The 13,986-nt window shown below is 40.4% G+C and overlaps 1 protein-coding gene across 1 annotated transcript in view; it reads left to right on the top strand.

Moving 5' to 3' along the window:
• Nucleotides 1-13,986, top strand: part of LOC126260619 (sodium/potassium/calcium exchanger Nckx30C) — a 1,588,423-nt gene that overhangs the window by 1,558,297 nt on the left and 16,140 nt on the right. Inside the window, exon 8 of the mRNA XM_049957957.1 lies at nt 9,085-9,221. Coding sequence (XP_049813914.1) covers nt 9,085-9,221 — 137 coding nt within the window. The remainder of the gene's footprint in view (nt 1-9,084; nt 9,222-13,986) is intronic.

Here is a 13,986-nt window from a genome sequence, read left to right on the forward strand (position 1 = left end):
CCGCTGAAAAATGGCCAGCGCGCTAGCGACGCCAAATGGTAACCGCTGGTACTGATACAACCTACAAGGACTGTTGATGACAAGAAATTCCTTGGAAGAAGCATCCAACGGCAACTGATGGTATGCCTCTAATAAGTCAAGTTTGTAAAAGAACTGGCCCACAGCGAGCTTGGTAAATAACTCCTCAGGACGGGGAAGAGGATAAGTGTCAATGAGGCTCTGAGTGTTGACGGTGGCTTTAAAATCACCACACAATTGCAGACTCCCGTTTGGTATAGAAACCACCACAATTGGCGATGCCCATTCGCTGGAGGTAACAGGAAGGAGAATCCCTGAAGCTGTTAACCTGTCTATCTCAGCCTTGACAGGTGCACGCAACGCCACCGGAATAGGGCGTGCCCGGAAAAACTTAGGGCGAGCTGTAGGTTTAAGAGTAATGTGGGCTTCAAAATCCTTGGCACGACCCAGACCAGCAGAGAACACGGATGGAAATTCAGAACACAATCAATCCAGCTGTTGATACGGAATATCCTCAGATACGAGGTGCACATCATCATCAATGGAGAACCCGAACAACTGGAAATCATCATAACTGAACAGGTTTTCAGTGCCCGCATGATCCACCACATAAAATGTGAGGGTCCAAACAACCGACTTGTAGGCAGTGGAAGCATCAAACTGGCCAATGATAGGAATTTTCTGTTTATTATAAGTTCTCAGATTTCGCGTAACTGGAGACAAGGGAGGGGAGCCCAACTCCAAATACGTGTGAGAATTAATGAGAGCTACTGCAGAGCCAGTGTCCACTTGCATGCGAATGTCTTTATCCAGAACATGAACAGTAACAAACAACTTATTTGTTTGAGAAAGCACACAGTTAACATCCATGTCCGATGCCTGGTCCTCGTCAACAGGAACTTTAGGGGACTGACACACAGAAGCAATGTGGCCTTTTTTCCTACATGAATTATATGTGGCCCAACATTTTGGATACACGGCCCTGTCATGCTGTACGAAACAACGTGGACAAGAAGGAAGTGCAGAACGAACCTGCTTCTGTGGTTGCTGTTGTCGCTGCGAGCGTTGCGGCCCAACGCGACATTGTTTATGCGAGTGAACCGCCGTCACATCTTCGTTCTCCTGTGAAACAGGCAAATTGTCCGTGTCGAAAGTTGAATGTACAGCACCTACATCACACCACGCGTCTATTTGCACGCCAGCAGCGTGAGACACTTCAAAGGATTGAGCAATGCTTAGAACTTCCGACAACGATGGGTTTGGCAGTTGTAGGGCACGTTGCCAAACTTCTTTATCAGGAGCAAGCCGTAGAATAGCATCCCTAACCATTGAATCAGCATAAGACTCATAATGAGTGTCCGTGACAAACTGACATTTCCTACTCAGACCGTGTAGTTCCGCCGCCCAAGCCCGGTAAATTTGATGGGGCTGTTTACGACACCGGTAGAACGCCACGCGGACGGCAACGACGTGGGTGTTTTTGCGGTAATAGTTAGACAATAAGTCACACATTTCTTGGAAGGACAGGGAGGCAGGTTCCCACAGAGTGGCTAACTGAGATAGCAGCTGATAGATCTGTAGGGAAATCCAAGATAGAAATAACGACTTACACATAGGAGCGTCGACAATGTTGAAAGCAAAGAAGTGTTGCCGCAAACGCTTCTCATAATCCTCCCAGTCTTCAGCGGCCTCGTTGTAAGGAGGGAATGGAGGCGGAGAAGAGGAAGACAGACAATGAGTAAGCGATGTTGACAACGCCTGAATAGCAGCCGTCAGCTGTGTTTGTTGTGCCTGAATAGCAGCCGTCAGCTGTGTTTGTTTTTCAATGAGCGCTTGCATAAGGTGTTCCATGTCTGCCCCGTCACGAACACACAAATTCACAACGCAGTGAAAATATCCGACCTCATCGCCAAAAAGTGTTATAACCTTTAATCACCAATAATTGCGTGGATATTCAAACACACTCACTTAGAAACAATAGCTGGTTACATGATAACAACTCAGTATCTCTCATTCGACTGCCGTGCCGTGACATGCGGCCAGCGCCGTTCGTAGCTAGGTGGCGCTCCCGCGCTCAGCCGAGTTGCGGAGCGCCTCTATCGCCGTTTGCGCATACTGTTGTGGCGGCACTGTTAAATGTCGTGGCACTGTCACAACAGTGGGATTGTCCTGTTGTCAGATGCTCTTGGACAACACATGACCACGAACAATTTTCCTGCCAGAGATCGCAATGTATCCAAGGAAACCACACGCTCAGTGATAGCGCACCATACTTCCACTCTGGGAGTGAATCTGCCGGGCTCCCGACACATCCATTGTTGTTTGATGATAAGACGTACCGAGAACAAACCCATCAGTAGCTGTTTGTTCACGTACAGAAAATCTTTTACAAATTGTTTGGCCCTAAAAAGTACCTTTTTTGTAGCTAGGACATTGTTTAGTTAAAGCAGGTGCTCAAACCGGCAGCCCCCTGACGCAACACAAGTTTGGCGACGTCGAACAGTGTTTCGCTGTACTCTTTCAAAGATTCCTGGCATTGCCCTGATTGATTGGCGGCATGTTGAAGGCAATCCATTAATTCCTCTTCATTTCTAGGTGGTTCGCTTCCAGGTGGTTCAACAAGAGCCTTGAACAATCCCCACAGGAAAAAGTCCAATGGCGTGAGGTCTGGTGATCATGGGGGCCATGTCCTACGAACACCTCTGCCAATTACCCGGTCGTGAAAGAGTTCATTTAAATATCTGCGGGCACCCCATCATGCTGCAACCACACACACAGTTGTATGTCCAGGGGAACATCTTCCAGCAGGCTGGATAGAGTTTCTTGCAAAAAGTGAAGGTAGTTTGCCCCAGTAAGTCGAGGAGATAGACGGACTGGCCCAATCAGATGGTCACCCACAATGCCTGCCCAAATGTTGAGCGAAAATGGTTCCTGGTGTACATGGACGTATGTGACATGAGGATTTCCTCTTGCACAATAATGAATGATCCGAGTGTTGTAAAGGCCATCCCGATGGAAGGCACACTCGTCAGTAAACAACACAAGGGTGGGGAAATTGGGGTATTGAGGAACACGTCGCAGAAACCAAAACCCTAGCTTGTGTTCATAGTCTGCCACAGGACTTAGGTCTCAGACAGGGTGGAAACCAAATGGATGCTGGTCATCATCCCTCAAAACCTCCCAGACTAACCAATGAGTGACCCCCATGTCATGTCCAACCGCTTGAGTGCTTGTTGTAGGTGCTTCCTTGAAGCATTTGAGAAAAGTCTCTTCAAATGCAGCATCCCGTCGTGTTTGAGATCTTCCAGCATCACCATGTTAACTCGCTAATGAGCCTTTTTCACCAAGTCACTGGTGAATTGCTGTAAACATTTGCACTTTTGGGTGGTAGCATCTTGCTGGGTACTGTTTCTCATACAACTGTCAAGCTTCATGTGCATTACTGTTGGCTAGTCCATAAACAAAACCTATATCACTTTTTTCTTCAAACTAATCCTGTGCCACCATGCTTACTCTATGACTAAATCGCAGGTGATGTGTGTGTGCTCCAAAGTAAAGCTTACATGTGAATGCCTTTGACGTGAGGTGGAGACAACACATATGTGTATCACCTTGGGGCAGTGATGGGGTGGGAGATGTTTGTATGTGTGAACCAACAACCATAGCACTGCCCGTCAACTGACGAACGGCAACAGGACCATCCCACAGCCAATCAGAGCATGTGGTACCAAGTTTCCATAGTTTAAAAATGGTTTGTTGTTGACCTATACAACATTAGTAATTTTGGCTCCTATATGCATCAGCTATCCAGGGTTAAAATTTCGAGACATAATTTTTCTCCACCCTGCATATCACTTATTTGCTTTTTTGTGAAATGTCTTTGTTCCAAACCAGGCTCTTCACACTTCGCAGGAATGCTTCTGCCTGTCGGCCTCATTCACTTACCTCTTTCTCATTTCTTTCATTTTCCTGTATCACACTTATCAAGTACTTGAAACTTCTCACTTTCTTCAATTTTTCACCTCTAATACTTATTCTGCTAGTTGGTCTATCTTTCATTCCAGATATAACCAGGATCTCACATTTGTTTACATTAAATTTCATCCCATACTGTCTCACAGTTTCTTCCCAAGAATACAAATGCTCCTGAATCTCCTCCTCCGTTAACCCAGATCATCAAGTCATCCCCAAACACCGTTGCTTTCATCTTGTCTTCCCCAGTTTTTTCTGCCACCTTAACCATTATCTCATCCAAGACCACAATGAAGAGGAGAGGTGACAATGCACTACCCTATTTCACATTACTTGTTTGCCGGAACTAATCTGTCCCTTCATTTCCCGCTTTCACACAACTCACGACTTCCACAGAACATCTCGTCCACTCTGCCTGTACCCTCTTTTCCCATGCCCTTCTTTTCTAGTGCTTCTAGACCTTCCTTCTGTAAGCACTATCAAATGCATTTTATATATCAAGAAATTCCATCGCGAGGTCTTCCCCAAATTCATAGTGGCACTCCTGGGGCTGCTTCACTGCTCCCAGTTCTGAAGCCATGATGTTCCCCCCTCAATCTGTTCTCGACCCTTGTTCAGATATGCTCTCCAGGTTCTTTTGACATACCTGATTTCAACAGTTACTTTGTCCACACATGGTGCCTTTCCTCCTTGCATCGTGTCCAGTGCCACTTCCACTTTTTTCATGTCAGGTCCTTTTCTCTCCCAGAGTTTACTTCTACCTCCCTTTAGCCTGTTGACCTCATCTCCAAATCCATTTGGATGTAGCAAATACTCAAAGTACTCCTTCCTCACTAACTTCAGTGTCTCTTTGTTACTACCCTTATTCTCATTTAAATCTATCATTGTTGAATCCTCTCTCAAACTTCTCGTCTTACTTTTGACCATTTCATACAGTACATTCTTACTGCCTCTGCTATCTTCCTCCATCATCTTTGTCCATTCTTCCAGTGACTTTCTTCTCTCCTTAGCCACTGTCTTACTTGCCTAGCTTTCTTCTGTTTCTTATAGTTCTCTTGCCATTTTGGTCCTTTCTCAGAACCATGGTCTGAAGGCCATGTTCTTCTTTCCCACTACTTTCTTCACTCTTTCATTCCACCATGGTGTCTCCTTCCACCATTTTCTGTCACTTGTCCTTCCACATACAGCTACTGCAGCTTCAACCAGAGCACTTTTAAATTGCCTTTGGTAACCTTTTCCTTATAATCTCCAGATATTCATCCTTAACTTTCTCTTCCTTCAGTTTCCATACTCTGATTCTCCTTTCCTGGTTCTCTGTCTTCTTCCACTGTTCCTCATCACCAGTAGCTGAAAGTCACAATCCAATGCCTCTGACAGTAGTACCTTTATATCCACTACAGTCCTCTTCATTTCCCAGTCATAGAGCATGCAATCCACCAAAGATTTCTGCACTAAATTCCTACTGTATTTTTGGCTCTCTTTCTCTTAAAACCATGTAACCTATCACTAAACCATTTCTCTTGCAAAATTCCAGCAATCTCTTTCCTTCTTCATTTCTATTTCCACATCCTTCTGCTCCCAACACATTTCCATATCCTTATTTTTAACTCACCCACATATGCATTTACATCTCCCATGACTATTATCCTTTGTCCATTCAACTGCTTTTGCAGTTCTTCCTCAAAGTCCTCCTCCTCCTGAGGTGTACAGCCCACTTGAGGGGCATACACCTGAACCATCTCCATACTTTTTCCCTTCATTATTCTGTCACTTACCCTTTGTATCTCTTCTTTTAGACCACCCCTCACTGCTCCCACTCCCTTTTGTCTTCTTTCTTTATTTCCAACATAAAACATGTAACCTTTCCTCAGTTCCCTACTGCCTCCTCCTTTCCATTTTGTCCCTGCCATGTCTAAAATATTCTCCTTTCCATCATATCCTCTGCCTTTTTTGCCAGTGTTCCAATGTTCAGAGTTCCCATTCTTAGCTAATTTGCCTTGCAGGGTCATTGTCTTTTATATCTATCATCTCTGAGGCTACTTCTGTTGTTGAAAGCTGGTTGTTGGTCCACAGTTGGTTAGCTAGGCCTATCACAGCTTCACGAGAGCACTGTTAGCTGTGACTTTTTAGTTCCTACAGGGTCTTCACTGTTACCATAATGGCCTGGGGCACTCAAAGTCCCCATTGTACTTCACCCCTGTAGACTATCCCATACTTTGCAGTGTTGCCCTTACACAGTATTTAAAATTAAAGGTCTTCTTACAAACACTTCAGAAGAAACTTTTTGGTTACCTAGTCATATCCTGAGTTGTAACAATTAAACCATTTTCTCCACTGATACAATAAGCCTTACAGTGTATCCAGAGTGGAGTTCTTCTGATTCATTCTTTGGCCCATACAATGTGTTTTTGTCTGTCACCCACCACATCTTCCCTTTATATTTGTCAGCTTTAGCGCAATGCTACATCTTCTTCATCAGTCCATTAAGCACTTCATAATCTACCAACCAGATCCTTTCACAAAATTTCCAAAACTGTCAGGTAAATAATATCACATAATTTCACGTAGCACTTTTCCTCTAGCTCTCCATTAATTTCATCATCAGCAAGCTTGCCATACAATACGTTAACAATGGCAAAAGTTTCCATTTACAGCTCTTAGAACAATTAATGTAAGAGTTTTTTCCTTGAACCCCAACAGTTTTATATTTTCGCCATGATCCTAACAAGACTCATTTTTGATATGATGTGAAAAACATGTAGTGTCAGGCCTGTAACTTTTGATGTTTTTTTTTCCATGAATTACATTGGACACACAGCAGTTTTCAAAAACGCACAGTGAATAAGACTGTTGTTGCGTAGTACTGACTATGAACAATAAGTGAAATTCATCCCATTTTTTCATCCAGTCCCCACACAAAATCTCATTTACTCATGCTTGTAGCTATATTTTTGACACACCACATGATATTTAAGGTAAAATTGCTTCATAAATGACGCCAAAACATTAAAAACACATGATGATTGATCAAAACAAACTGAAAGTTGGTTTGAATAACTAAGGCTTCTAAGGTGATATGATGTGAAGGTCACCAGTTTTCCATTACCATAAATTCCAGACAAGCATCATGTGCCAATAGTAATGTGATGGTGCTATGGAATTTTGCTTCTACCTGAGTGCCATGAGAGGGACAACTCAAATTTTCTGGCATGTGAAATCTGCTATATCTGGCTTTTCTCTGCTGCACCAGACTTACTTTGGTATCCAGAGTAGTGTGCATAGCTATAAAACTGGAAAGAGAACAATATTATTTTCCAGGATTATAAATGCCATGTAGCACTGTAAAGGTCCAGGTACTGATTAACTGCAGAAAACCTTACAGCTTTTCACACAGTCAGAAAAAAAGCAATACGAGTTGAAGTGTCACAAACAATTGCTCTAAATCATAACTGTGTTGTAGTTTATGTGGATTTACTGTAAGCAAGGAAGCCCAATATTTTGTTTTGGAATGTAGTCACTCCTTAATCAGGTTTAGTATGGGTTCAGAATATAGCCAACTCAGAGCTCACACTATGTATCCTCATGGTCTGTAAGACTACATCTAATGTCATTTGCCACCAGTCACATACCACAGATTTGTATAATCCAATACATGATAAACTGCAATTTCTTTTCTGTCAAAGGTGAAACAATATACAGTTGTATGAAAGATTAGCTGCATTGATCTATTCATTGGACTGAAAAACACAACAAAAATAATAATCATATGACATGAACTGTCTTTGATTTCTTGAAATCTTAATCACACATATTACAATAAATTTGTTGTTGCAAATATTATATGAGCATATGAGAATTTAACAATGTAATTACTCAAGTTTTACCACCATCATTTAAAGTGAAACAATGAAAAGAGGAATAAGTATAAATTTGGACATTGTTCAAGATGTGCATAAGTCTTGTATCCATAGTTAGTGCTCTGTTTATGTAGGAGTGAGATATTTATAATAATCGTCTCTAAGTGAAGGTAGACTTCTGTGTATATTTACTTCCAAAATAATCCTGGTAAAGTATGTAGGCAGAAGATGAACCCTGCGTTAACAGGTATTAATGTCAACCAAAAGCTGAAAATAGTGTTGGATAGCTTCTATTTAGGATTTCAATAAGATAGCATCCAATAAAAATGCTGAAGGAGAAAGGGAGCAAATATTGGCTTGTGGAGGAAGAGATATTCTTGTTTAACACATAGAATAAGACACAGAAATAAAGTAAGTTTCCATCAGTGCTAGAGTAGAATTGGTATGCTGTCCAAAGAAGAGGGAACCACATAAGATGAAACATTACTTTTAGTGTACACTGAAAAATGGATTGGTTAAGGCACCTCAAAAACAGAACCAAGCCCCCTAAGATTCCTTCACAATTTATGTACTTCAGTGTACTATTGCATCAACAGCAGCTCATTAATGCCAAAAAAGTTTTCCACAAAACACTATTCTTCCACACTGGTAAACAGTAGTTAATAACTTCAAAATGATAAATTGGTATGGCAACATTTCATAGTCTTCTTTTTCAAATAATATTTGTCCTTTGTGCTGTAGTCTCATTTTCTCTGCAAGTTTCTGCATCCTTCCAACAGCAAATCTTACATCTTCCTACAAAAATGATAAGATTTTTCTACTCAAATATCATATGCTCTCTTCCTCATACATTATTATATTGTGCTGCCTCCTTCTTTCTCAATTTGTATATACACTCACCTTCACCTTCCAACACACTCCACATAATTTCCTCACTTTCCAGTTTTCTGCTCCTAGATCACATCATCATACTTCAAATTTCTCTAATCTTGAAGTTCAGTTTCCAATAATTGTTTTGAATATTCACAAGTTAAATAAAGTATCAAAATTTTTGGTATGATCTACTTGCTTCTTGGAGATATCTCTGTAATTCAGAACAATATGGCATGTAAAAACATAACTGTGATGTAGTTCCTCATGTTACAGATTGTCAACTGTGACATACAGCTCACACTTTTTTCCATTCCTGTAGAGACATGTAACAAAGTGTCACTTACTAACTGTATTTCTATTAAAGGTGATGGGGCTCACATTCCTTGCAGCTGGAACTTCCATCCCAGATCTAATAACAAGTGTCATTGTAGCACGGAAAGGTTTTGGTGATATGGCTGTATCTTCATCAGTTGGCAGCAACATATTTGATGTAACTGTTGGGTATGTATAACAGAAGACAAAATATATTTAGAGTATATAATTAAATCATTAAAAGCAAGCAGTTATAATAGTTATTAGAAGGGTGAGACATGGTGGCATCAATGTCAAAATTCCATTAAGTTTCACTGCTACTAAAGTCTGTGCCATAAATATTATCAGAATGTACCACTGCATGTAGTGAATATCTGTCATACAAAAAATAGTCTACTGCATAAGCAGCCAGTCATATTTGTCTTAAAAGCTTGAAGCTTGAGTGGGTTATTACAATCATGCAATGGATGGAATGCGAGTTGTAATGTTTGCAAAGAAGTATACAGAGTGGATCATGTAAAATGTGCACCACAGATATAATGGAAATGGAAAGAGCTATTGACACGTGGTTTTCTCAGTATGGACTGGTAGTTAGGGACTTGTATTGTCAGTCAATCAACAGATTGTAATAATACTTAGAAAGTGTAGTTCTTGCACAAACATAATACTTTTTTCCAGAATGAGAAAATACTTTTTTTAATAGAAGCTTGTTTATTGACACTAACAAACTAAAAGTAGGGTAAACGAGAATGTCAGTGGTGTTTGTCGAAGGATTCTAATGTGAGTTGTTTACAATATATTGTATTTTGAAAAGTTCCCATGCTGACACTTGTACAATACCTGTGGCAGCACACACCAAATAACAACATAAGTCCATACACTAGTCATGTGGAATCTGACCAGTAATGAAACAATTGACCATCACAGGTTGTGTTCAAAATGACAACTGGCAGTGGCAATACACACTTCCAGTCTAGCATGGAATCTCTGCTGTGCACATGCTAGCATTTCAGTGGAGATGTCCAAGCAGATTGCAGTAATGTGTCATTGTATATCATCAGGTGTACTTGGTATGTCCTTGTAGACAACATCTTTCAGCTTTCCCCAGAGAAAAATTTCTACAAGCATCAAATTTGGGGAAGGTACGGGTCCTCTGCATCCAATCCAATAATTTGAAACCAATTCATGATAATCTGCTGCAGTACTTCATGCACTATGGGATGGCAGCCATCATGTTAGTACTACAGGTTCCTCCTAGTCCACAGAGGAATGTCTTCTGGCATCCGTGGAAGATGGTCTGTTAGGAGGTTGCGATGATTGAGCACATTCAGTGTTCCGTCTGTGAAAAACAGGTCTATGAACCGATGGTTCACTATCCCACACCACACATTTACAGCCCATGGACACTGACGCTCCACTTGTTGAGGCCAATGGGGATTGTTAACACACCAACAGTGCTTGGTTCAATGGTTTACCTGGCCATGATTGGTAAATATGGCTTCATCATCAAACAAGATACATGATACATCTGGAGTGTCAAGTCTTAATGCCCAAGTGCAGAAGTTAACACAATTCTCATAACCATTTCCATGTAGCTCTTGATGGACAGAGATGTGATAAGAGACAGAACCTATGTCACTGTAAAATGTGTAGGACATTTGCCTGACTCTGCAGAGTCTCCTTATGCAACTGTGTGTGACATGCAGATCGACTGCAACAGCAGCAAGAACATTAATTTCCCCTCGTCTGTGGTCACTCGTTTCCTTCTGTTGTGTTGTTTAGGTGTTACATAGCACTTTCATGTAACTGATTGAAGATATCGATAAATAATTGCCAAGATTACTGACATGTATTGGGATATCTTGCCACATACACTGTACAAGAATAAACTGTGTTCTTCCTAAGCTCTCCATACACCATGAACATGTTAGCTTTTTCTGCACCTACGTCGAAACAAGGCCCCAGGAGTAGACAACATCCCATTAGAATTAATGATAGCCTTGGGAGAGCCAGGCCTAACAAAACTCTACCATCTAGTGAGCAAGATGTAAGAGACAGGCGAAATGCCCTCAGACTTCAAGAAAAACATAATAATTCCAATCCCAAAGAAAGCAGGTGTTGACAGATGAGAAAATTACCAAACTATCAGTTTAATAAGCCACGGCTGCAAAATACTAACACGAATTCTTTACAGACGAATGGAAAAACTGGTAGAAGCCAACTTCGGGGAAGATCAGTTTGGATTCCTTAGAAATATTGGAACACATGAGGCAATACTGACCCTATGACTTATCTTAGAAAATAGATTAAGGAAAGACAAACCTACGTTTCTAGCATTTGTAGACTTAGAGAAAGCTTTTGACAATGTTGACTGGAATACTCTCTTTCAAATTCTGAGGCTGGCAGCAGTAAACTACAGGGAGTGAAAGGCTATTTACAATTTGTACAGAAACCAGATGGCAGTTATAAGAGTCGAGGGACATGAAAGGGAAGCAGTGGTTGGGAAGGGAGTGAGACAGGGTTGTAGTCTATCCCCAATGTTATTCAATCTGTATATTGAGTAAGCAGTAGAGGAAACAAAAGAAAAATTTGGGGCAGGAATTAAAATCCATGGAGAAGAAATAAAAACTTTGAGGTTTGCCGATGACATTGTAATTCTGTCAGGGACAGCAAAGGACCTGGAAGAGCAGTTGAATGGAATGGACAGTGTCTTGAAAGGAGGATATAAGATGAACATCAACAAAAGCAAAACGAGGATAATGGAATGTAGTCGAATTAAATCAGGTATTGCTGTCGGGATTAGATTAGGAAATGAGACACTTAAAGAAGTAGATGAGTTTTGCCATTTGGGGAGCAAAATAACTGATTATGGTCAAAGTAGAGAGGATATAAAATGTAGACTGGCAATGGCAAGGAAAGCGTTTCTGAAGAAGAGAAATTTGTTAACATCGAGTATCGATTTAAGTGTCAGGAAGTTGTTTCTGAAAGTATTTGTATGGAGTGTAGCCATTTATGGAAGTGAAACGTGGACAATAAATAGTTTAGACAAGAAGAGAATAGAAGCTTTCGAAATGTGATGCTACAGAAGAATGCTGAAGATTAGATGTGTAGATCACATAAGTAATTAGGAGGTATTGAATAGAATTGAAGAGAACAGAAATTTGTGGCACAACTTGACTAGAAGAAGGGATCAGTTGGTAGGGCATATTCTGAGGCATCAAGGGATCACCAATTTAGTATTGGAGGGCAGCGTGGAGGATAAAAATCATAGAGGGAGACCAAGAGATGAATACACTAAACAGATTCAGAAGGATGTAGGTTGCAGTAGGTACTGGGAGATGAAGAAGCTTGCACAGGATAGAGTAGCATGGAGAGCTGCATCAAACCAGTCTCTGGACTGAAGACCACAACAACAACAAAAAATCCAATTGTCCACTCATGGCCTACTGCTTGGACTATCACACACTGACTAGCTAGTCACAATGCACTCAAGGAGCACACAATTATGCTGGAAGCAAACAAAAAAAATGTCATACCTAGCAACTACACAGGTTGAGTGGCACAGCAAGTGTCAGTGTGGAAACTTTTCAAAATGTGATGTCTTGTACATGACTTGCACTATAATCTGGCAACAAATACCAATGGCATTCTAATTTACCTTACTTTTAGTCTGTTAATTCCAATAGGCATTTTCCATTTAAATAAGTGTACATTTGTGCAAAAACACACTTTCTAAGTATTATTACAATCTGTTTGTTGGCTAGTAATACAAGTTCCTGACGACCAATCCATTCTGTGAAAACCACACATCAATAGTACTTTCCATTTCCGCAATATTTGCGGTGCAAATTTCAGATGATTCGCCCTGTATATTATATATTTTATGGTCATGAACCAAATGAAACAGTCATGAGCAAAGTTTCATGCTGTCAAAATAGATGACTAACTAAAGCAGGATACAAGAATGCAGACATTCTCAGTGTGTTTCACTGATGAAATCTTCCCAGAATATCAGCTCAGTGGCAGCAGAACCAAAGCAATATTTGAACAAGTTTCATACTCATTATCTTCAGATGCAGTGTATGGTTACTGTGGCATATGATGTATTACAGCCACTGGACTACAATCTCCTATGCTGGGATAGTATAAGCTAGGCCAGTTACGTACTTGCAGAAGAGACTGTCACAGTCTGTGATGCTGTTAGAGGTGGAAGAGGAGGAGGAAGAATGAGATGTCAAATTGTAATCTACCCACCCCGCCTCTGTTGTTGCTTATGTCTACGACCTATCTTTTCTGGTGTAGTTGGCACCAGTTCTTCATGTCTAGGGGTCTGATTCTTGAAGCTGAAATTTTCATATTTTAGGTTCTCATGGTCCAATTGAGCTAATTAATTTGAAGAATGTCTGTGCAGAATTTTTGTTTTTCGATGTTTATTTGCATTACATTGTCTTTTGTCTTTTGAATTTTCACATTAACGAAGCTGAAATTACATTTTCATCCAAAATACATCTGATCACATCAGAGACATGCTTACTACTACTTCATTCTGCAGTAATAACAATACTCCAAAGGGTTTACAATATTTCTTGACAAATGAATTTCTATTAGATTAGATTATAATTTTATAAATGAATCCAGAAAAACACAATAAATAGTACTAGATTGTTTAATTAGTAACAGAAAATTTAAGTGTTCAAAATATTTTGTAATTCCAAATTCCAAACACATCCAAAAGAAGAACAATTTTAACTGTACATTCAGAGCTAGTACATACCACTGGTAACGACGAAAACAAAGTAATTCCTTTTCATAAATTTTAGCTTGAAATACAATACATTGTGTACAAAATCATATAATATTTTTTTAGAAAAAAGGCAAAGACAACACTGACCTGTTCAAAATTTGAAAAATATTTTTGGTATCGACTAATTCTGTTGAGGTAAATCAATGCTAG

The sequence above is a fragment of the Schistocerca nitens genome, chromosome 5, assembly GCF_023898315.1.
Source record: "Schistocerca nitens isolate TAMUIC-IGC-003100 chromosome 5, iqSchNite1.1, whole genome shotgun sequence".
Classification (NCBI taxonomy): Eukaryota; Metazoa; Arthropoda; class Insecta; order Orthoptera; family Acrididae; genus Schistocerca; species Schistocerca nitens.